Source organism: Mustelus asterias, chromosome 7, assembly GCF_964213995.1.
Source record: "Mustelus asterias chromosome 7, sMusAst1.hap1.1, whole genome shotgun sequence".
Classification (NCBI taxonomy): Eukaryota; Metazoa; Chordata; class Chondrichthyes; order Carcharhiniformes; family Triakidae; genus Mustelus; species Mustelus asterias.
In genome coordinates, this window is record NC_135807.1 from 100,117,101 (window position 1) to 100,142,529 (window position 25,429).

Consider the following 25,429-nt stretch of genomic DNA (forward strand, 5'->3'; position numbering starts at 1 on the left):
ACGTCAGTAACACTTTAGAAGGGATATGAAAACATTGGAGAGAACGCAAAAAGAATTCACAAAAATAGGGATGAGAGACTTCAGTTAAATGGATAAGTTGGGATAGAGAGGATAGAGCTATTCAAAATCATGAGTGGCATGGACAGAGGCAGAAACTGTTCTCAATGGTGCAAGAATCAAAAATCAGAGGATACCAACTCAAGGTGATTGTCAAAAGAGATAGCAGGAGCATGAGTACGAAACTTTATTGCGCTGTGAGGGGTGGGAATCTGGCATGCACTGCCCGAAAGTGTGATGGAGGCAGATTCAACCAGCTTTTTAAAAGAAAACTGGATAATTATTTGGAGAGCAAGAACTCTGCAGGACGATGGGGAAAAAGGGGGCATGGTGAGTTACTCTTGCCAACAGCACAGACGCCATGGACCAACTAGCCTTCTTCTATGTTATTTCTATGATTCTAGCCGGTTCACTACAGAACTAAAATCAATTAACCGTATATCAATAATAGGAATAATAATGGAATCTTGACTCAAAGATGAGAGAGAAAAACATTTCAAATCCAAAAATAGACAATTAGTCAGCACGGATTTCAAAAGAGCAGGTAACATTTCAACAACCTTATTGAATAATTTGAAGTAGTAACAGAAAGACTAGACAAGAAAACCAATCACTGAAGTTCAGGTTTAAGAAAATTGAAAATAGGTAAATCACGTTAATCCAAAATTTGTCTCCTCCAGGTCTGTGCTGATGGGTATCCTCCCTCTATGTAGTGGGCAGTCCAAGGATTGCTCACCGTGGCTCAATGATGCCATGATAACACAATGGGCAAGCAAAAAAGGCAAACTCTAAGAACTAACCCACTAGTACAGGGACTAAACCCATGATTTTGGTACTATTAAACACCACACTCAACCACTTGAGTTAACCAATCCTGTGTATCATGCTTTTACATCAATTTTGTACTTTAAAATCAATCTTTCTCTTCAATGCAAACAAGATAACTTGTAGTGTAATACACAAGAATCATCACTGTTTATTTCCTTCTGAACCATCTTTTGAACTATGTACCGGTCTTCCAGAAGGTAGTATGACAAGAACTACACGCCAGATTTTAAGTAATGTCTCACTAGTGGTCAAAGAACAAAGAACAGTACAGCACAGGAAACAGGCCCTTCGGCCCTCCAAGCCTGTGCCGCTCCTTGGTCCAACTAGACCAATCGTTTGTATCCCTCCATTCCCAGGCTGCTCATGTGACTATCCAGGTAAGTCTTAAACGATGTCAGCGTGCCTGCCTCCATCACCCTACTTGGCAGCGCATTCCAGGCCCCCACCACCCTCTGTGTAAAAAACGTCCCTCTGATGTCTGAGTTATACTTCGCCCCTCTCAGCTTGAGCCCGTGACCCCTCGTGATCGTCACCTCCGACCTGGGAAAAAGCTTCCCACTGTTCACCCTATCTATACCCTTCATAATCTTGTATACCTCTATTAGATCTCCCCTCATTCTCCGTCTTTCCAAGGAGAACAACCCAGTCTACCCAATCTCTCCTCATAGCTAAGACCCTCCATACCAGGCAACATCCTGGTAAACCTTCTCTGCACTCTCTCCAACGCCTCCACGTCCTTCTGGTAGTGCGGTGACCAGAACTGGACACAGTACTCCAAATGTGGCCTAACCAGCGTTCTATACAGCTGCATCATCAGACTCCAGCTTTTATACTCTATACCCCGTCCTATAAAGGCAAGCATACCATATGCTTTCTTCACCACCTTCTCCACCTGTGTTGCCACCTTCAAGGATTTGTGGACTTGCACACCTAGGTCTGTCCAAGATTATAACTAATTTCCATTGCACTCGAGAAAGTTTTTTTTTGTTACCGTTAATGATGCCAGGCTCACCTGAACTCCAGGGAAAACCTTCCAAAAAGTTCTCTCATATACACTATAGTTCACAACATGTCTGAGGTGCAATGAAGTGCAATGTTTTGAAAAGCTGGCCAAATCCATGAAAATTGTGAAGGACTAGGATGTGCCTATTCCCATAAATCAACCAGCCAGATTAGGAGCGCAGAGTGTGGGCTCACAACCCAAACCAGCCTGCAATCCTGAAAACTGGAAACCCCAGGAACAGGGTTGGGAACTTTGGAATTAAGACCTACCCGGCATTATAAAAAGGCTCCGAAATCATTCCAACTCCGTGAAAACACAGCTTATGTTCTCTTTCAGTCAAACTATATTTAAATAAAGTCACAAACCTGGGCCCTATTAGATACATCTTATATCAAACAGTTACCAATCATTTTATTTTATGTGGGTCTGTTTGTTAAACCGATACAATGGGTGAAATTTTCCCATAAACTGCCAGTGTCAATTTTGACTGAAAACCAGCATGCATCTCTCCATTTCCACAGCCAAGTTTTCAGACCAGATCTTTTGACAAAAAAACGAGTGTTGGGTCAGTCTTTCCTCCTCCTCCCACCCCTCCGCCCAAACAGCACTGCAGTCTTGGGGGTACTAATCACCTATCACAGGCACCAACTCTCCCTAACACACATAAGGGAACACCTCCCACGGGCTCCCCAAAGGGCTCTTCCCTGACAATGCCCCCAGGGCAGCTTAGCAGTGCCAACCTATGCCAAGGGGCAATGCCCTGCATGCCAACAAGAATGGCAACGCAAGTGCAAAAATCGCTCCCAATGTCTAACTGGGGAACTGGGATAAAGGAACGCCCACATTAATTTTATTTAGAATGCCTGTGAAAACGAGAAACTGAAATACTGATTATTTGCAGAACACTGAAATTTCTTAATTCCTATCGTCTCAGAATAAACTTTTAAAAAATCTACTGCTGTTATACCTTTAAGTGAAGCAATACTTAATTTGTGTCAAGAGTTGAATACTTCTAAGTGTCAACATTTTTATATTCAATTCAACGGTATTTTGCAGGACATTGAGCAATATCATAATCGCACTGGGCAAGAGCATGGCAAGACAGACAAGGAAGCAGTTGTCAATTATAACTCAGTTTATTTTAAAAGATCCCAGTTTCAAAGAGTAAATCTATTCCATGCTATGCAGAGCTGAATAGTTTAAAGCCTCAAAACAGGATTGCATATAGTTCCCATAACCAAAGATTAATAATATTACTTTCTGATAAAGGTAAACTGTGCATTGCCCACCAGAAGTAATCCTCTAGCTTTACTGCTGTGGGGAGACACATACCTCCACTACAAACTGTGTTGTCCCTTCTCCTTGATGATTTGGTGAAGAGGAGTTACTGCAAAACAACAGCATTTATGAGTTGCAGTTCCAACTTCACGCATCTTACTACTATAAATCTGTAGTGCCCAAGTCCTGAATAAGATTTTTGACTTAAGCATTAAACAATCAGGACAAATGTTTAAATTAACCAAGTTTTAATGCAAACACAAACTGTATCAACATCACTGTACCTGTCAGGAACACTGTAAGTACTGACTTGTCCAGAAGTAAATGCTGGAGTGGTAGAAGGACTGCTGTTTACGTATGCATTATCTGGCCAAGGAGAGCACTGCAGTAATTTAAAAGAGAGAAAATATTAGAATTTCAATTTCTTTATAACAGCAGGGGGAAACACTCCCTAATAAATACAAGTGAATTGTGGATTTATCCATGAGGGGGAGTAAATCATAATTGATAATTGAACATACTTCCATATGCAAATGATAAATTGTCATGGACAGCCTAATTAATAGATCAAATTGCCTGTCTTTGCTGCATAATCAGAAAAATGAATCAGCTAAGCAAAAGGGGAAAATTCAAACAAAGCATGTATTAACAAAAATAATGCGCTATGAAGAATACATTTAGTAACATGTTCGCAATGGTCTTGCTGCATTATCTTAATTTCAATCACAGGATCTTAGTTCAAACATATAAACAAACCTCAAGAAGTAATGAAAACACCATTTGGTAGTTTAGCTTCTGGATGATATGACTTTAGTACCATTTAGCACAGAACAATTACTTTAATTCTCTTGCACACCACAGGATAGATATTATAAACATAACTCCTAGTTAAGCCATGCAAGTTATTTTCCTCAATTTCTGCAGATTTGGATTATACAGACGACGTTGATATTTGTGCAAAATAGAAAACGTAGATCTATAAAGTGCAACTCAAATAGATTTTCTTGTTTAGAAAGGAAAAATGTAATTTCACTTCAATGCAGAACGTAGGGAATTGATATGGATCTATTGGCAATGTTACAGATCGAGCTAAATTACAGTGACCAACAGAAACTAGGCAGTATAAATCACTCAAAAATTGAATATTAGTTTGAGACGAGTTTCTCAATTTATAAAAAAGGTCATGAGCAATACTGTCCTGGGAATGGCATGTTGCCTTTTCACCATCAGGACTCAAGTTGGAAGTTAGTTCCAGTTGTCCAATTTTAAGTGATTTGGACATTTTTTCAGCCCAGTTCCACAACACAAACTATATATAATTTAGCACAAAATTGCAATATTGCTCAAACTACTAGAAAAAAATGTTCTAAACTTGGGATTATGGGAAATTATCAAAACAAAGAATCGACTCTATATTTTGGATCTAACCTAGAAGTCAAACAAGAAAAATTATCAGCTCTGCAGCACTTCGTTCGTCTTAGTGAGTACAAAATTCAAAACTTCAAATATAAATCAATAAGTTGGACAGTCTGAAAGTTTAGGTGTGTAAAAAGAACAAAATTATATTTACATAACACTTCATGATATTCCCAAAATTAAAAGCACTTCAAAACCTGAGAATTATTTTTCAATTACCACACTATGATGTATGGAAAAATGGCAGCCAATTAGGCACATAGCAAGATTTGTAGACTACAAAAATGATTTAATAGCCTATTAATCGGCTTTATTTTTGTAGTGTTGAAGGATGATTACTAGCCAGGAGGGGAGACCCTGCTCTTCACCGAACAGTGCCACGGAAGCTTTAATATCCACCTGTATGGTACAAGTGGCGCCTCAGAAAATGTAGCACTCCTTGTGGCACTGCCATTTCAAACCCTGGTAATGAGCACAGGTCCTGGAGTGGGAGTGGAACTCTCAACCATCTGACAAAGGGAAAATAGCTACCATTGGAGATCACTGACAAAGAAAATCTAAAAGTAAACAGTATGCAGCGTTATACAAAGCAATTTTTCAAGTAAAGGTAAGCCATTATAGGGTTTGGTCCAATTTGTTTTTAAAAGTTATGAACTACAGGAGGTTAGGGATAGAGTTAATTGTTGCTCTCTCTCTTTCCTTTGGTACCTTCCTGTTTTTCCCCCAATACACTCCGTCGGATCCATGTGCAACAAAGATGATCCATTATCTGTCAATGAAGGAGGCTTTTGAATGAAAAAATTGATATTAGCACCTTATTTTCTTTTCAGCTTTAAGTTAACAAAAGACACATGCAATCCCAAATTGAGAAACCTGAATTAAAGATGATTCCGTTTATGTATTCAGTGGTCAAATGTTGCATTCATTTTCAGCTCCAAAATAAATTACAACTAGGTTATTGCTAGACTATAAAAATGGCACATAAAAATATTTGAAGAAATGCATTTTCAATTATGGTGTGAAGTGCTTTGTGCAGATTCTCATTTGTTTTCATTGCATCTTCTTTCTAAATCAAAATTGAAAGATAAGATAATGCAGCTTAAAAAGGAAGGGTGGCTATGAAAGTATTTTAATTCAATTTACTTTAAAAATGTAGAAAAATGATTAAACCCATCCTAAATTTAACATTTTTGGAAAATGGAAATGTTCCTGCTACATAGAGATCTTCATGTATCTGTCTCCAGGACATCAATTAAATGAAGCATGCCAAAGCAATTTCATTTCAAGCAGCCATTAAAGCTGGCCTGCGAGATTGCCAGAGTTGCCCACCCACATAGAATCATGCTCCTCGCCTAATACATTGGGCCAAATCTTGCCATAAAAATAATGCTGAGTTCATATTAATCCAACATGCATTAATGGATGTATTAATGCATCATCATTAACGCACAAGTCCGCCAGCAAGTTCAGCTGCCAAGAGATATGCCATGGGTTGTAAATCGCCATGTAACACCACTCAATTTGCCTCACCCTCCCAATCATGAGTTTGCTGCATTTTCACATTAATTTGCCACTTAACTTGCCACAAAAATTACTGGTCATACTTTACTGTGTAGGTACTCTTTTATTAAAATGACATTGCTAATGCAATGACAATCAACCATGCTAGCCCTAAAAGGGAACAAAGTATTCCACTCCAGCAAGATTTGGACCACTGAGCCAAAACTTGCTGGCAAAGAAACAGCAAGCTGATGGTGCTTGGCAGCATTTATAGGCAAATAGTACAAAACTTCGGATGAGTATCAAATGCCCCTACAAATTACACCACACTGCTGATGAATCTGCAAAAATAGCACCCTGCCCTTGACCTCCCCAATCTTTTATAAAATGGAACATGCTGCGTTTCCCCATAAAACTCCCCAGGTAAGTTAAATCTGGTCATTGCAAACAGTACCCTTTCAAAGATGTGGGTACAATCTAGTGGCCATTACAGAAACGTGGCTGAAAGGTGACCAGGACTGGGAGATGAATATCCAGGGGTAACAGGCGTTTAGGAAGAATAGACAGGAAGGAAAAGGTGGTGGGGTCGCGCTATTAATAAGAGATAATATCAGGGTAGTACTGAGGGATGACATAGGCTCTGAGGAACAAAACGTGGAATCATTATGGGTAGAGATGAGGAATAGTAGAGGGAGAAAGACACTAGTAGGTGTGGTATATAGGCCCCCAAATAATAATGTTGAGGTAGGGAGGGCTATAAACAAGCAGATAAGGGATGCGTGTAAAAACGGAACGGCAATAATCATGGGGGACTTCAACATGCACATTGACTGGCAGACTCAAGTCGGTAAGGGTGGAATGGAGGAAGAGTTCTTAGAATGCTGCCGGGATAGTTTCCTTGAACAGCATGTTACGGAACCGACGAGGGAACGAGCTATTTTGGATCTGGTATTGTGTAACGAGGTAGGTAGAATTAAGGATCTTATTGTGAAGGACCCTCTTGGGTCTAGTGACCACAATATGGTCGAATTTCTGATTCAGATGGAAGAGGAGAAAGTTTGGTCTCAAACCAGTGTCCTCTGTTTGAACAGAGGGAAATATGATAGGATGAGGGATGAATTGGCTAAGGTAGACTGGGAGAGCAGGCTGGCAGGTAGGATAGCTGAGGAACAGTGGAGGATTTTTAAGGAGATCCTTTTCAGTTCTCAGCAAAAATATATTCCAGCAAAAAACAAGGATTGTAAGAAAAGGGAGAACCAGCCGTGGATAACGAAGGAAATAAAGGAGAGTATTAAAATAAAAACAGCTGCGTACAGAGTGGCCAAAAATAGTGGAGAAACAAGTGATTGGGAAAAATTTAAGAAACAACAAAGAGAGACTAAGAAAGCGATAAAGAAAGGAAGGATAGACTATGAAGCTAGGCTAGCAATTAATATAAAAAATGATAGTAAAAGTTTTTATAAATATATAAAACGGAATAGAGTGGCTAGAGTGAATGTTGGACCCCTGGAGGACGAGAAGGGGGAGTTAATAGTGGGAAATGAGGATATGGCTGAGTCTTTAAATAAGTTTTTTGTGTCGGTCTTCACGGTGGAGGACACAAATAGTTTGCCAAATATTAACGATAGAGGGTTGGCAGCAGGAGAAATACTTAATACGATTAATGTTACCAGAGAGGCAGTGCTGGGTAGACTAATGGGACTGAAGGTGGACAAGTCCCCGGGTCCGGATGGAATGCATCCCAGGGTATTGAAAGAAATGTCAGAGGTAATAGTGGATGCGTTAGTGATTATTTATCAAAACTCGTTGCATTCTGGGGTAGTGCCGGTTGATTGGAAAACGGCTAATGTTACGCCGCTGTTTAAAAAAGGAAGGAGACAAAAGGCGGGTAACTATAGGCCGGTCAGCTTAACGTCTGTAGTAGGGAAAATGCTGGAATCCATTATTAAAGAGGAGATAGCAGGGCATCTGGATAGAAATGGTTCGATCAATCAGACGCAGCATGGATTCATGAGGGGAAAGTCGTGCTTGACGAACATGTTGGATTTTTATGAAGATGTGACTAGGGCGGTTGATGGAGGAGAACCGGTGGATGCGGTGTTTTTGGATTTCCAAAAGGCGTTTGATAAGGTGCCCCATAAAAGGCTGCTGAAGAAGATTAGGGCACACGGAGTTGGGGGTAGTGTGTTAAAGTGGATTGGGGACTGGCTATCCGACAGGAAGCAAAGAGTCGGAATAAATGGGTGTTTTTCCGGTTGGAGGAAGGTAACTAGTGGCGTGCCGCAGGGATCGGTACTCGGGCCGCAACTGTTTACCATTTATATAGATGATCTGGAGGAGGGGACGGAGTGTAGGGTAACGAAGTTTGCAGACGACACAAAGATAAGTGGAAAAGTGAATCGTGTGGAGGACGGAGAAGATCTGCAGAGAGATTTGGACAGGCTGAGTGAGTGGGCGAGGATATGGCAAATGGAGTATAACGTTGAGAAATGCGAGGTTATACACTTTGGAGGAAATAATAACAAATGGGATTACTATCTCAATGGAAACAAATTAAAACATGCTACCGTGCAAAGGGACCTGGGGGTCCTTGTGCATGAGACGCAAAAGCCCAGTCTGCAGGTACAACAGGTGATCAAGAAGGCAAATGGGATGTTGGCCTATATTGCGAGGGGGATAGAATATAAAAGCAGGGATGTCTTGATGCACCTGTACAGGGCATTGGTGAGGCCGCAGCTGGAATACTGTGTGCAGTATTGGTCCCCTTATATGAGGAAGGATATATTGGCATTGGAGGGAGTGCAGAGAAGGTTCACCAGGTTGATACCGGAGATGAGGGGTTTGGATTATGAGGAGAGGCTGAGGAGATTGGGTTTGTACTCGTTGGAGTTTAGAAGGATGAGGGGGGATCTTATGGAGACTTATAAGATAATGCGGGGGCTGGATAGGGTGGAGGCGGAGAGATTCTTTCCACTTAGTAAGGAAGTTAAAACTAGAGGACACAGCCTCAAAATAAAGGGGGGTCGGTTTAAGACAGAGTTGAGGAGGAACTTCTTCTCCCAGAGGGTGGTGAATCTCTGGAATTCTCTGCCCACTGAGGTGGTGGAGGCTACCTCGCTGAATATGTTTAAAGCGCGGATGGATGGATTCCTGATCGGTAAGAGAATTAAGGGTTATGGGGATCAGGCGGGTAAGTGGTACTGATCCACGTCAGATCAGCCATGATCTTATTGAATGGCGGGGCAGGCTCGAGGGGCTAGATGGCCTACTCCTGCTCCTATTTCTTATGTTCTTATGTGAAAAGTGTGAATGACTGCCAATCAATCCCTCCGACACTAAAAATTAAAGTATTACAAGAGTGTAATTGCATTCTTTCAGGTTTGTATTTTTCAGGGCGATTTTAAAAATGTCAAGTTTTCTTAGTCTCTCTTCCACCATGTCCCCTCAACCTAACTCCAATTTTTTTTCTCTTGCTTTATTTTTCCTTTTTGTACCTGATTTGGAGTGAATTCAGCCCTTCAAATTCACACTTACTTTCAGTCCTTCCTGGTTTATTTCAAAATCCGTAAATCTCACTGTTTAAGGAGATACCCTATTATGGGGCATGTGGACAGGGCACATGTGTGCTCTTTTCCTCATGGTGCCATCAGCTTTCACTTTCGGCAAATTTGTGGGCAAAAACATCGAAGGGTGAGTAGTCAAATCTTACTAACATAATTAGACACCCTGCATCAGCAAATGCTGGTCTAGCACTTCCTGGACCTGGGGAGCTCTGAAGTGATCCTTCAGTTTTGTGAAGCCAACTTGCAGGACCAGAGCCTTCAAAGTTCTGCAAGTTGAAAGGAAAAATCAAGTTCCAAAAAAAGGGCAAGTTATTTAAGGAAAGTTATTATTTTCTTCTGTCCAAGCATATCCCCCTTTAAACAGCTATTCTTGAAGTCCTGTTCCAAGTTTTGAAAATCCATTATATCCTATAAAGTTCTCACTAATGAAATCGCTCTCAACTTAAGTATACATTGTTTGGGTTCCCAGGCATGTTAGCCAAGATAAGCTAGAAACGTGTTCCTAGGCTTTAAAAAGCTACCTCTTGGAAATCAGTAATGACAGGAAGTTAAGTGAAAACTTGTATTTATTATTTGTTCTTGAAACCTAGACAGTACCCATTCCTAGTTACCTGGAGAACATCAAGACTTGACCACAGTTTGAAACCAGTCATGTGCAGGAAAGATTCCTTCCCTGAACAAACTGGATTTAATGGTTAGCCAGCGGCTTCCATGGTCATTTTTTTGGCGCCAGCTTAGTTGAGTTCAGTTTCACAATTACCTATGTTGGAATTTGAACCCATGACCTGGATGCTAGTCCAGTACCAAAACCATCAAGTTGCCATCATACCCACCACCCTGAACCTTAATTTCCTTTATGTTTAAAATAACGCAGGCAAAACAAAAATTAGTTATTGCTCAGGACAAGATATTAGAGTAGTGCTTTGCATGTTAAATACAGTTGCTTCAAACCTGGAATTTCATTCTAGGGAGTTTGGAATTCTTTATGAAAAGACAGCACTGAACAAGTTACACACACACGCAATAAATTAAAGAACATCCTTCCAAAAATGCATATGAAAAGAAAACTACACAGCTCTGCTCAAGGGACTTTTTAGTCCAAGGTAGAAAAGATTAACAGTGCAACAGTGCAGCTGACAGCATTTGAAAGGTGAGAGGGGAAAAAAGCAAGTTGACAAAGGAACAAAATTCAAAAGCAAAAGGAAAAGACATAGCCCAAGTAGAACAGTCTTCACAATGAAATACAAACTTGAATTAGTCTGCTATCCATTCGTTATGCAAAATTTCTCACTGCTTTAGGCCACAAAAACCCATGTGTGCGTGTATATTATATATATATTTTATGTAATATATATATAATATATATATACACACACTAATATATGAATCTCAGATTATAGTGTTAGTTATTTTTCCAGCAAAACATTTGCACTATATTAAACAATTCATGAATATATTTGAAACCTTGCATCACTACTTTCACCTTGAACAATCCATCTCAAACTGCTTTTGTGCCTGTCAGTTTGAGTATGTAAAATATGAAACTTAAAATGACTTAGATTCAATGTCCTAGAGAGATACATTTTTGTGGCCTTTGAGGAATTAAGAGCTTCTGTATCAAGTGTTAGATTTAGGAGGGTTGAAGCCTGAAAGTGTTGTAAGTTTTGCAAAAAATTCCAAACTGAAGTCCTTTCATGGTGAGTGTTAAATGTATGTAAGAGCTAATCCTATATCTAACACTTTGATCGTATTCTTGCACAAGCGGTCTTGTACAACGAAAAGGTAAGCAGAAGTCCTTACACTGCCTCGCTTTGCCAGAGAATCACCGCAGTCTGCTGGCAAAGTCCGCTTGGTGGACTTTTTCTGCTCATGTTCAAGTGCATCTTCAATAATAGGCTCAAGCCTCATCTGGACAGACACCAAAGACTAGGATCAATTTATACAGTAGATCATGAAATCATGAGCACAACACCTAGCAGTGTAAGCATTTCTTTAACATCAACCATTTTTTCTAGAAATTCAAATTTAATGCAGAAAAGACAATCCATTAGGACCTTCAATTTACTCTTTAGATGCCATCACCTAAATAAATATTTAGCCATTCTCCCTTAACTCAGATATAACTGACTCAGAAGTCTAGCATCAATAGAAGATATGCTTTTTTTGCATCTGGTTTGATTTTGGCATAGTGCAACATAAAAATACCTGAAAACAAAAAATCTGAACATCCCAAGCATTCACTTCAGTGCATGTCCAATTTAGATTTTGAATTTAAAATATTTGATGTCTGGGTTCTAAAACCATTAGAAACATTTTAGGTATAGCCAAGTTCATTTTGAGCTACATTGCTCACTTTGTTCAAATATAGTTCAAAATCTTTTTTGCCAGCATTAAGAATATTTTGAATTACCAAGATCATAGAATAACTTCACAAATCAGTGTTGAAAAGCATATTTTCTCCCGCATGTCCCACTGATGGAGTTCAGTGCATCTTTGTTGACTTCCAGGAAAGATCTATCCTTTATACTAAAGTCAAGACACACCACCATTATTAAATTGTTCTAAGTTTGAATTAGAATAGTCTCCACTAGAGTTTGTTAGTTTTAAACTCTTCAAAATATTTTCTCACCTTCCAGACCATTCTCCACCACAAATCATCTGGCCAAGTAGGGAAAAGTCCAAGCCTTGTAATGTTTTGATTGGCTGTTCATACGTGATGTGCAGCCCAAATGCAGGCACAGTTGAACTGGGATGTGTAAAGTGTTAGGATTTTTTTTTTCCTAAAAGCACTTCTTTTCCATCCAGTCCATCCACAGGCCCAACTAAATCAACAGGTTTCAATGCATCAAGGTCTAGGCCAGAGTTCAAAGGCTCAAACAAACAATTCTCTAGTATAGAGTTCAAGTGGTGTTGACTCCTGAGTTACCCAGTGACTCAACAGAATGGGCATTTCCACTTCTTTTCGACATTATAGTTTCTGCAGTGTACTTTTCACCATTTGGCTAAATGTGTATGGAACACAGTAAAAATATTAATATGACTGCAAGTTAGCATCAAAAATGTAAAAGTGTGGATGCCAACGTATTACAGCCAAATCCTCAAAGGCTTTCATAAAAGGTGTTGGACATCAAATGCACAAATTCTGCAACTTGTTCTACAATGGGCGGCACGGTAGCACAGTGGTTAGCACTGCTGCTTTACAGCTCCAGGGACCTGGGTTCGATTCCCAGCTTGGGTCAAGGTGTGTGTGAAGTTTGCACATTCTCCTCGTGTCTGCGTGGGTTTCCTCCAGGTGCTCTGGTTTCCTCCCACAGTCCAAAGATGTGCGGGTTAGGTTGATTGGCTATGCTAAAATTGCCCCCTAGTGTACTGAGATGTGTAGGTTCGAGGGATTAGAAGGTAAATATATAGGGATATGGGGGTAGGGCCAGGGTGGGATTGTGGTCTGTGCACTCGATGGGCCGAATGGCCTCTTTCTGCACTGTAGGGTTTCTATGATTTCTATGGTTAAACATGTTGGAAGCCTAGTAGCTATTTCTTTTATGCACCCATCATTGTGGTGTTCATTTACTTGCTTCTTCAGAGTAACAATGATTCCAAATAAACATCCACTAGGCAACCAACATTAAAGTTACTAGAATATACCTTTTCAAAGTAGGTTAAGTCACAAGTAGAGAGAACATTAGTAATACTTTAGAACCTTGAAACCAATAGTGGACTCCTGCAAATTAGAAATGGAAGCTAGAATATTCTCCAAGTTTCAGAATCCTTAGATTTAAAATCACATTTTTACAAGATACTTCATTTTGAATAATCTTGAAACAATTATAATAGCATAATAATCAGATTTTTTCTCTAAATTCAACATGAAAATTCAATACTACTAACAACAAACCAATTTGCAACTAATCTAAGGATAAAACAATAAGAATTCTCTCTAACTTTACATTATACTAACAACCACTGGAACGCCTGTCTTCACCTACTGGAACCTTTAACTACTATCTTAACCCAAATGTAAGCATTTAATCAAATTATCGATCAAGAAGTCAAGTCATCCTTTTTAAGCCATTTCCAGTATGTCAAATTGCATGCACAGTAAAGTCACTCATGACCTGGGTGTACACAAGTTATTTTGTGCTCAGAAATTTCAACAGCTTCTCCCTCTCCAGTAGCTTCGATAAACTAGACATCCCTCTAAATCCAAAGACAATGACTGGTAAAATGAAGAAAATAGACTTCAGTGTATTTCAGGAACTTCTTTACAAATGAGCAGAAAAATGAACCAAGGTTTTTTCAGTTCTGGAAAGACATATTGCATCTTCCTGTCCGCTGTTATCAACATTACAGGACAAATTCCTTCCAAACCCTCTGCAGCAGTTGTGTGCCCTGTTGAAACTAATGGATTTTAGATGCAGTCACAGAAAGAGAATTGATGCATATTTGTAGCAATGCAGGTCAGCCATCTTTTAGTACAATGAACTGTCACAAGTACTTTTAATTATCACAAGCCTGACTTTCCTATTCCAAAACACAGAGGAGCCAGCCTTTTATTACACAGCATTTTCAAGGCTAGTTGCACTGCAAATAATAGATCTAAAATAAGAAAAATAAAGTTTAAAAATGGCATAATTACAGTGAATGTGACAAAAATAGGAAATGTAGGAATATCTTAAATCAAATGGTCAAGTGAAAATAATAATTGGTGATGAGTACAAGTGAAAGGGAAATCAATGGATGAAATTTGTTAAAAATATTCACTCATGATCCAAAAACATGGTAATTGAGTTTTAAGTATTTTTTTCAAAATGGGGCTCCACAATAAAGATATCATAAACATGTCAGAAGACTATAATTTAGTACAATTACAAAATGCACTAATGACACATAGGGGAGATTAACAGCATTCAGAAATATTTGGGCCAATTAAGCAGCTGTCAAAGCTACAGTGAATGGTTTTTAATGTCCATATAAATGTACAAAAATAGATGTTAGAACAGAAAATAAAAGTACACAATTAATGAAGGTACATTTAGCAGGTATAGAAGAAGAGTGCCTTTATTGACTGAACATTCAAGTATTCCTGTCAACATGAAGTTCTTATCACCATGGTTAACCAAGCAGTAGGTTGCAACTCAGGACATTTATCTGTGAGTCAAAGCAAATTATTTTATTCCTGTGCAACCCAACAGTAACAAATCAAATATAGCACATCACAGAAATGGGAAACTCAGCTTGCAAAAAAAAGTGTACTGAAAGAATTCAAGAACGAACTACATGGACAATTATATGGATTAAAAGACTCAAGCCCAGCACAGTACTATGCTATATAGATAAAATCCAAAGTCAAATTGAGTCTGTGTTGCATCATATAACCTGACCCAGTGTGTCAATTCAGTTTTCAATTTCTTTTAATGTGCAAACATATGAATGGACCTACTTCATGCACAATGCACTTTTTTAAAAAAAATGCCCACCTTGTTTGATTTGGAATGGGTTAGAAATGGCGGTCCTAGGTAACATTTGAAGCCTCAGTGGTTGTAGGCTGGCAGGAAGGGTGAATTTCATTGTATTATGAATATCTGTTGGAAAGTACAACTTGTACAGGATCAGATGCAGTAGTAATGGCCTCTGAGATAGCGGGGTCCAGACAAGAGGCATTATCTAGATTAATGTCTGAAGAACAGCCACTTGGGCAAGGTACAACTGGTTGTCAGTGGTCAAGGATTTGTACTCTATTGATTCCCACCTGCTAAAGAGGGTGGAACATGACTGAAAAATGGCTCTCAGAAAATAAGATGACAAAACAATTGAGAAGTGATATGACTTAGATATTTAAAATGCTGAAACAAAAATAGTAGATGCACTAAGGCATGCACTGAGATGGAGGAAAACGATAAGAATGTTGCAACAACAGTTAATGTGGTACAAAATTCCGGAGAAAAACTCCAGCTTTGGAGTTTTTAAACACATTTTAAATGTTGACACAAAATTATCCCAATAAATGTTTAGAAATTGAATAGAAAAACATCTAGCTGCCAGATAAAAATAATCAACTATTTCTATGTAGCACAATGATCTTACACAAAATATTGCTGGGCTATATTATGAAGAAAGTTGGGGAGGGGGGTGGAATTCAAAGATTTGTAATTTTGCACAATTGTTTCAAAAAATTGGAAGATCTTATCCTCCAGGACAGTTCACAAAAGGGTAAATTTCATATAGATAAAAGCAAATGAATGCAGACGCTGGAATCTGAAACAAAAACAGAAAATGATGGAAAATCTCAGCAAGTCTGACAGCATCAGTGGAGAGAGAACGGAGCTAATGTTTCAAGTCTGGATGACTCTTCGTCAGAATCGTCCAGACTTGAAGTGTTAGCTCTGTTCTCTCCACGCATGCTGTCAGACCTACTGAGATTTTCCAGCATTTTACGTTTTTGTTGTTGATAAATTGCATATGATCAGTGGACAATGCTGATTTGAATGGCTTTCCAGCTTTTACTTCCTCCCTACTTTAACCAAATACGTTCCTATTCCAGGATCGGATTTGTTGCATCCAGTGAAACAAGGGAACAGGAGAAAAGAACATTTACAGAATTGGAAAAAAAAAATAGGAAATGAAGAAAGTGAAGTAAAACAAAAAACAACATTGGAACTACACTGCATTTTTAGAAAACCTGTCAGCTTGCATGAAAGACAATAACTGTGGGATCCATCCAAATCGGATTGTCCTGTAATATAGACTCATTTTCCAGTGTATTTGAGATTTAAGGAAAACTGCTGCTATGCTACCTGCATTCTTACTGTTTTTTCCCTTTAACCTATACTTTCCTGTATTTTACCTCAGTTAAGATAGTTGTTTCATATGATGGTTGATACTTTTCTTTTTCTTGAGCTGTTCGCTTCTCCATTTTCTCTCGATCAGTTTTCTGTTTTCTGTCTGCACCTTTGGGCTAGAAAAACAAGAGAGGAAGACTGAAATCCTGTAACTCAAAATTTTGCGGTAGAGAACTACTGCAAATAGAATGCATTAAAACCGAAGTTTACGCTCTAGATTGCCCAGTGAGCAAATATGGCAGGACAATGCATAGTGGTACAAAATTGGTCCAAACATAAACACTAGTTTGTGTTGAATTAACTGATCTCAACTGAAGTGGTGATGGGGTCACAACAACTGACCCAGGTTCTAGGAAGGAAAATAAAGCAGTCAGGATTTGCCTTTTGTTTTCAAGTGATTGATCCATAACACATCAAAGAACAGAATGTTTCTTAGCTGCGATGAACCCCACTTCACAATTGAACAGCCTACCAAAATTCACTCTGGACTTACCCATCAAAAGTTTAGGAGAGTGCCAATGTACCAGTGCCCATTAAATTACTCTCAAAACTTTCGGTGGACAGAAGAAAATGGAAAATTGCCCAATTATTGAAAAGTTACACATCATTGGATCAACTAAATGACAGTCCTACATGAAAGGCTACACAACAATATGGAAGGTTCCAATTTACACAAACCTTTAGCACAGAACTGAAGGTCATTAGGGACAGAGTCCTATATTGGAGAAGATTATTTGTGCAAATGTCGCATTATAAAGACGAAAAGAAACAAAATAAAAATGAATTATTGGGCACTGAAGGGTTTACACTTCACTAAGCTTCCATTTCAAAATATACAGGCAGGACCCTCAAAAACCAAGATTCGAAAGACGACCTGATCAAAACCAAATGCATGAAACTGACTGCTGGTGAGTACTTTAAAGACAAGGTAGGTTTTCATAGCAGGTGTGCTAAGACTAAGTGGGAATTCATTAAAATGAAAAACATAAAATTTCATTTCTTGGTGTAAGTTTCAAGTAGTGGTACGAATGCTTCACAATTCTGGGTGCTCCAGGTTTACAAACGTTTATTTTTCAACTAGCACCATTTGGTAAGTATACTCACTATCCATAGAGGCTTGTCAGAATATTAAATCACCAGCTGTAATATCTTCCAAGATGCAGTGCGGAAGTGTCACTAAACAAAAATGTGTCACACAGTACCTTGAAAACTTTAATTTGGCAGCTGGCTGAATGAAGATGGTCTGTATACTCTCCGGTTTCATTTTGCTTGAATGTATCTATCTGAATCCTGAATGGAACCCCCTTCTCACCCCCATGTTTTCTGGGAGTAAATTCTGTGCTAATGCAATGTACCTGCAAGAAAAATAAATGTGTAGTTCCTGAGATTAAAATTGAATATGTTAAAAATAGTTAAACTGCAACAAATTGCTCAAAAGAATTTCTCGACTTTTCAATAGATCCAATAAAACAATTAACAGTATACATATTATGATTCTGTTTCAAAATCGACAATTCTCTAGGCTTTCAAAGCCAGGCAGAAGTATTTTGTTCACTGTATACATAAACCCATGTTCAAACCTATAGAACTTGCACTTCTAACTTCAGATAGCCATTTCCAATTATACCCACAGGCACCTCAATAGATTATTCTGTCGCCCGATTAGCTGTTATATCATTATTTACACTAAGTAACACCTCTACTTTAGCAAAGAACACAGTATCTCTACCAACCTGAATAAAAGCAGCGGTGCGTTTTGCTGGGTCCCATAGAAATTCAATAGTATTCAGTTGTGCTGGATTAGTCCTGGGGTCAATTATTCCAACAGACATTGGAATATCTGTAGTTTAAAAAAAGATATATATATATATATATAAATCTGTCACACCTGCAATACAGGAACTTAATAAAAGCAAAGTCAAAATAACCAATGAGTATTTAGCTATTCAACACGATACAAACTACACCATCCAGCTCTCTACTCTTTTTCCAAATGATCAGAGCTAATATGAGACAATAGTCTATGATGTGTAAATGCTGGTAACAAGACATAAAACATAACTCTTGGATTGGACCTTCCCAGTCAATATAGCTCACTATTACATCCTGCAGTTTGATCAATGCACTCAGCCTTCTGGAAACTTGCCAAATTCTTTTGTACTTAAAAAGCCACAGTATTACCTTCTGTATTTGTGCTAAGCTTATTTAAGATTTATCTAAATCTTTTAACTAGGATTTACTTTAGTATAAATAAATATCTTACAGCCCCATTCCAAAATGAAAATTCCACCTACTTGATACAAGGCAACTTATCGGGAAATGAGTCTCATATCCACAACCTCTTTAAAAATTAATTTAATTTAAAAAATGAACACTCTCCAGCATTCTTTGGTTTTGTTCTGCCAATTTCATGTTTCTTTTCCCTCAATACTTCTGTGGAATGTGGGTGCTGGCAAATGCGTCAGGATACAGACTTCCAAGAAGGGGAATGCACACATGTTTAAAAAGTTCTTTCGCAAGACATGGGCATCGTTGGCTAGGCCAGCATTTTTTTTTATTGCCCATCCCCAATTGCCTTCAGAATCCTATAGCACCAAATTAACCATCAGGTAACAAATGGTTTAATATTTCAATTATTCTGTTCCCAAGCTAATGCATCGCTTGATCATTCATGTTTTAATGAGACGTAGATTGTAAACTCTTGGCACAGAAGCACCCTAGCTATATTAAAGACACACATCACTTTAGAAGTGGTTAACTCACTAACCGTGTTAATTCAGAGAGCTATCAAATTAGCCGTCGCTCCTGCCTACCACTTCCCCATTGTCCTGTAAAACACTTTCTCTTCAAATATTTATCCAAACCTTCACAGCTTGCTACAAACCTTTTATTATTACTGATTTAGTAAGCCAAAGCCTGTCACAGCCACAAGCTGAATTAAGTTAAATTTTACAATCATTTTAAGTAAAATACAAAAAAGAAAAGCAAAGAGTGTTACAACAAAATTCATCAGCAGCAGTGCAGTTAACAGCACAACCATCGATTCACCAGATAGCCACAACTCCCCTGAGATTATCTATTGTTTGAACCACTGCCTGTGTTTGGTGCAGAAAATCTTCCAAACATCTCTATTTCCGAATGTGGCTGTACGCCCACTCCACAATGCACAGAGGGTCAAAATCAATAGTCCCTGAGTGTCTCTATAGACCAAGGAGTCAGTGTCTTAAAAAAATTTGAGAGCCAAACAGTAGAATTCGTTCAGGTGGATGTCCCACCATTTCTCCATCTTGTGGGCCTGTGTCTTTCCTTCCTTCTGCTGCTTCTTTCCCCCACCAGCATTCCCACCCCAACCTGAATATTGCAGTTGCTGAGCTTGGATAAGCATCACTTAGTGAGACCTTCTGCTGCTGATTGTTATTCTGCTCTCCCTCATCCAGGTTTAGGCTCAGTTTTTGGAGACTTCCAGCAGGGTGGAGCGGGGATTCAGCAATGGTAATGCCTTTTAATGTCATGGGGAGATGGTTGGATTCTCTCTTGTTCGAGATGGTCATTGCCTGGCACACATATGACATGAACGCTACTTGCCACTTTCAGCCCAATCCTAATGTTGTTCAGGTCTTGCTGCTTCAGTGTCCGAGTTGCAAATGGTGCTGAACATTTTGCTGATGATTGCACACTGACCTAATGGAGGGAAGAAACTAATTGGGCCTAGGACACTACTCTGAAGAACTTCTGCATCAATGTCCTGAGCCTGAGATGATCAACCTCCAACACCTAGTTTTGCTAGCACTCCTTAATGTCACATTCTGTCAAATACTGTTATGATGTCAGGAGCAGTCACTCTCACATCATCTCTGGAGTTCAGCTCTTTTGTCCATGTTTGGAATTAGGTCAGCTCAGTGGCCCTTGTGGAACCCAAATTGAGCGTCAATGAGCAAGTTATTGCCGAGCAAGTGCCACTTGATATCACTGTTGATGACCTCTTCCTTCAGCAAAAGAAAAATATTGAAGAAACTTAAGGGACTAAACTCCTACAAATCCCTGGGACCAGATCGCCTGATTAACCAGATTCTAAAATAGATTGCTGCACTATAGTGGATGTGCTGGCTATGATTTTCCATAATTCCCTAGATTTGAGAACGGGCCCATCAGAATGGAAGTTGGTACATATAATACAGCTTTTCCAGGAACTACAGGCCAGTTAGTCTAACATCAGTTGTTGGGAAATTGCTGAAATCTATTAAGGAAATATTAACAATCCACTTAGAAAAGCATAGTTTGATTAAAACAAATCAACATGGGTTTACAAAACAAAATCATGTTTGACAAATTTATTAGAGTTTTTTTGAAGAGGCAACTGGTATAGTAGATATTTGGAAATCAGCAAGTATAGTGCACCTAGATTTCTAAATGTAATCCAATAAGGTGCCACACGAAATAGATAAGACACGGACTCATGGAGTTGGGGGTAATATGTTGCCATGGATAGCAGATTGGTTAATGGACAGGAAGCAGACATAGAACATTACAGCGCAGTACAGGCCCTTCGGCCCTCAATGTTGCGCCGACCAGTGGAACCAATCTAAAGCCCCTCTAACCTACACTATTCCAATATCATCCATATGTTTATCCAATAACCATTTGAATGCTGACATAAAAGGGGCATTTTCAAGTTGGCAGGCTGTGGCCAGTGAAGTGTCACATGGATCACTGCTAGGGCCTCAGCTATTTACTATTTATATTAATGACTTAAAAGAGGAGACAGAGTAATGTATCTAAGTTTATTGCTGATATAAAGCGAGGTGGAAAAGCAAGTTGCGAGGCGGATACAGGCTGCAAAGAGATACAGGCAGGCTAAGTGAGTGTGCAACAAGATGGCTGATGGAGTATAATGTGGGGAAGTATGAAGTTATTCACTTTGGTCGCAAGAATAGAAAATCAATTTTTTTTTTAAAAAAAGGTCCGATGTAAATGTTAATGTTCAAAAGAGACTTAGGTGCATTCGTACAAGGAAAACCATTTAAAGAGGTCAAACAGGGGCAAGTGTGCTGTAGAATCTTTTTGTCTCATTGAGGTGTGCAATGTGCTGAAAAGGTTAGGAACCACTAATCTAGATGTTAGATAATGTCCTGAGTGCCAGGGAGTCCTGCGAGGTGAGTGGTGCATTGAGCAGCCTGATAGGGAAGAGATGTGATGTGATAATGCACTGTTGACCTTCACCATCACTTGAGGTTATTAAGCCTTTCAAGACAGTACTGGCAGGTCCTAATGCTAATGTAGACTTTAGCAATTAACTTCCCTGACCATTTGATCCCACACCCTTCTGAAGGTGGTCCTCGATAACTTCCTGACCCTTTGCACAACCACTCTCTCACCTCCTGCCACCTCCGAAGTTAATGCCATCAATGTCATCTACCCAACAACTCCTTCTCTGCCCTAGTATTTGATTTTACATCTTTTAAATTTCAGCAATATTTTTCAGTGCAGTCTGCCTTTACAAGGGATGGCCTCCCTTGAGAACAGATCACTGGCTGCCTGCATGATCTGAGCACACGTTAGAAACCCTGCCAGCAGCACAAAGAGGATGTCAGCAGCCAGTTCTGCTCTAAAATCAGGCAAATGTGATGGGAGTACCAAGTGTGAATGCTGTCCACTCAAAGGATCGAGCATGGGGCAGATCACAAATTGTGCTGCCTGAACTCAAAATGGGCAAACAGAATTTCAGCCCTGTCTCAGTGAAGATTGTTGGTTGAGCAGGTATACTGTTACTTGGCCTTTGATGTCATGCCCCCAGATCCTCTACAATGAACCACACTTTTTTTCTATTTCTACACACTGCAAATTCATGTGCATAAGCCAATAGAAAGAACAAATACAAGTGGAATGAACATCTGGCACTATTTATTCACCACTGACCTCAAAATCCATGCTAATATTTCAGCCAAGTGATTCTGGTCATGCAGATTATTTCAGAATAGCACCAACTTCTAGGTGTTGCCAAGGTCTTGTAATCATGGTGATTTTGCTCTTTAAATACACACTTTAATTCCATTTACAATTTTTCAAACGAAGCACAGAACTCCATGATTTAATATCGACCTACATCCAGTAGGACTGCTTTAGAAAATACTACTGCCATGAAAAAGGGGCTGCTCTTCTGAAGCAACAGCTTTTCACTGAAGCAGGAACTTGTTTGGTCTCAAGGTTGGGGCAAAGAGCAGAAAAATCCTTCCACTTTCAGCATGGAATCACAGAGTGATACAAAACAGAAGGGTATAATTTGACTTATTGTGCATCGTGTCCTTTCCGGCTGTTTGTTAGAGCTCTCCAAATAATACCACTCTCCTGTTCTTTCCTTAAAAGCCTGTTTTTTTTTCAAATGTTGTCCCCATCGGGTAGTACACCCAGATCACAGCAACTTTTAATAACCAAGAAAAATCATGTCACTTCATTTTTTGTCAATTGCTTTAAATTTGTGCGCACTGGTTACCAACCGTCTGCACTGACTAGCAAAATCCAGCCTTGACCCTGTGGATTACAGGGTCAAAGGTAGGGTTCTGAAGACTGTGGAGGAACAGAGAGATCTTGGGGTCCATATCCACAGATCTCATAAGGTTGCCACTCAAGTGGATAGAGCCATGAAGAAGGCCTATAGTGTGTTAGCTTTTATTAACAGGGGGTTGGAGTTTAAGAGCCGTGGGGTTATGCTGCAACTGTACAGGACCTTGGTGAGGCCACATTTGGAATATTGTGTGCAGTTCTGGTCACTTCACTATAAGAATGTGGAAGCATTGGAGAGAGTGCAGAGGAGATTTACCAGGATGCTGCCTGGTTTGGAGGGTAGGTCTTATGAGGAAAGGTTGAGGGAGCTAGGGCTGTTCTCTCTGGAGCGGAGGAGGCTGAGGGGAGACTTAATAGAGGTTTATAAAATGATGAAGGGGATAGATAGAGTGAACGTTCAAGGACTATTTCCTCGGGTGGATGGAGCTATTACAAGGGGGCATAACTATAGGGTTCATGGTGAGAGATATAGGAAGGATAGCAGAGGTAGGTTCTTTACGCAGAGAGTGGTTGGGATGTGGAATGGACTGCCTTGCAGTGATAGTGGAGTCAGACACTTTAGGAACATTTAAGCGGTTATTGGATAGGCACATGGAGCACACCAGGATGATAGGGAGTGGGATAGCTTGATCTTGGTTTCAGATAAAGCTCAGCACAACATCGTGGGCCGAAGGGCCTGTTCTGTGCTGGACTGTTCTATGTTCTATGATTTGAATGCCTCTTATCAAATCTCCTTTCATCTTGCTCCGTCTAAGGGAGCAACTCTAAGTCCCTATGTGAGGTATCATTTTAGTAAAGTGCCTCTACACCCTCGCCAAGATCTTGACGTCCTCCTCGAATTCAGGCCAGAATTGAATATAATTTTCCAACTGAGATCTAACCAATGTTTTACAAACCTTTAGCATAACTTCCCTGCACCCCATTTAAAATTATATTATTTAATTTTCCACTTTCTCATTCTTCTTACAAAATGTATCACTGTTGTTCTCTGCACTAAATTTGATCTGTCATGTGTCTGCTCATTTTGGCAAGTCTTCCTGGAGTTTTAGTAATTTTCAGAATTCAATCGAAGTTATATCTTGGGCAGGATTTTCCTCCCCCTCCACGGTGTGTTTCCTGGCGGAGGGAGGTGGTGCGCCATTCCCTGGCAGCGGGATTTTATGTTCCCGCCAGCAGGATCTTATGGTCTCACCATTGTCAACAAGGTTTCCCACAAGATTTTATTACTTGAGAGATTTATTTTCCAAACTGACTTCTTCAACACTTTCCAAGTCTCAACTGTTTCAACCTTCTGCTTCTGGCCCTGCCTTTTCCTAACTTTAATATAGAAACTGTTCTCAGAATTTTGGGGTCCTTTCTGTACTCTGTAGCCAAATCATCTCCACTTTGAAGGCCTCTCATTGTTCAATTATTGTTCCCAATCCAAATGCGAACCCTTTTCAACTCACTGACACTAGTTCTCTTCTAGTTAAGTAGTTTCCAGTGCACCTTGTCCTTTTCCATAAATTAAATAATCCTAAATTCAGTTAAATGATCTCTGTTTCCTAAATGCTACCCCACTGAATCATGCTCCACTTGCCTCACTTAATCACCGAGAAGTAGATCCAGGACTGCATCTTTTCTTGGTTGGTCTGGAAACAGACCGATCTCATTTGAAACACTCATACACATTTCAGGAATTCCTCACCCTCTTTACCATTTACATTGTTGCAATCTCAGTCTACATTAGGATAACTAAAATCCCTGAGTATCACGACTCTGCGATTCTTGCATCTTTCTAGCCTAATAAGCTCCTCTATCTCCTTTCAATTATTTGGTGGTCCATAATATACATACAATAGATTACATATACACAGCAGATTTACAGCTTCTCTGGTGTTCCTTAATTCTAACCAAATAGGCTGTCTCTGATTCTCATTAGCTTATTCGATCAACACTAACACCAGACCCTAACTTTGATTCTTTGCTACATTTCCTGACTATCTTGTAGCTCAAAATATCAAATTCCCAATTCGCCCCTTCGAGGCAGGTATCCATTATTACCAGCATAACATAGTTCCAGGTGTCAACTTGCGCCTGAAACTGACCAACCTTATTTATTGTTTTACTGTACCTTGCAAATACTTAAGGATGCAATTCCCCCAAAAAATGACTAAGCGTCATCTCCGACAGGAAACGCGGCACAATTCCCGCCGGGACGATCAGCACAATCCCAATTGCAATCCTCCACACTTAGTCATTTTTTGGAGGGGGAGGTGATTTGCATTGTGAATGGGGGTTGGGGGGGGTGGGGGGGGGGGCTAAAGACACCAGCAAGTCAGATCCGGGATTAATCTGCAAGGCCCACTCCCTCATCGCCAGCATTGTCAGGCACCCCCCAATGT

The 25,429-nt window shown here is 39.6% G+C and overlaps 1 protein-coding gene across 4 annotated transcripts in view; it reads right to left on the bottom strand.

Annotated features, from left to right (window-relative positions):
* Positions 1-25,429, bottom strand: part of LOC144495878 (upstream-binding protein 1-like) — a 104,298-nt gene that overhangs the window by 41,548 nt on the left and 37,321 nt on the right. For 3 of the 4 annotated variants that reach the window (XR_013498350.1, XM_078216565.1, XM_078216567.1), the window contains 6 exons: positions 18,218-18,324; positions 17,687-17,839; positions 16,490-16,600; positions 11,446-11,553; positions 3,451-3,548; positions 3,221-3,275 (listed from right to left, as the gene is read on the bottom strand). Coding sequence is in view for 3 of the 4 variants with exons in the window: in XM_078216565.1 (XP_078072691.1) it covers positions 3,221-3,275; positions 3,451-3,548; positions 11,446-11,553; positions 16,490-16,600; positions 17,687-17,839; positions 18,218-18,324 (632 nt within the window). In the remaining variant the exon portion in view is untranslated. The remainder of the gene's footprint in view (positions 1-3,220; positions 3,276-3,450; positions 3,549-11,445; positions 11,554-16,489; positions 16,601-17,686; positions 17,840-18,217; positions 18,325-25,429) is intronic. The other variant, XM_078216566.1, reaches the window with a different exon arrangement.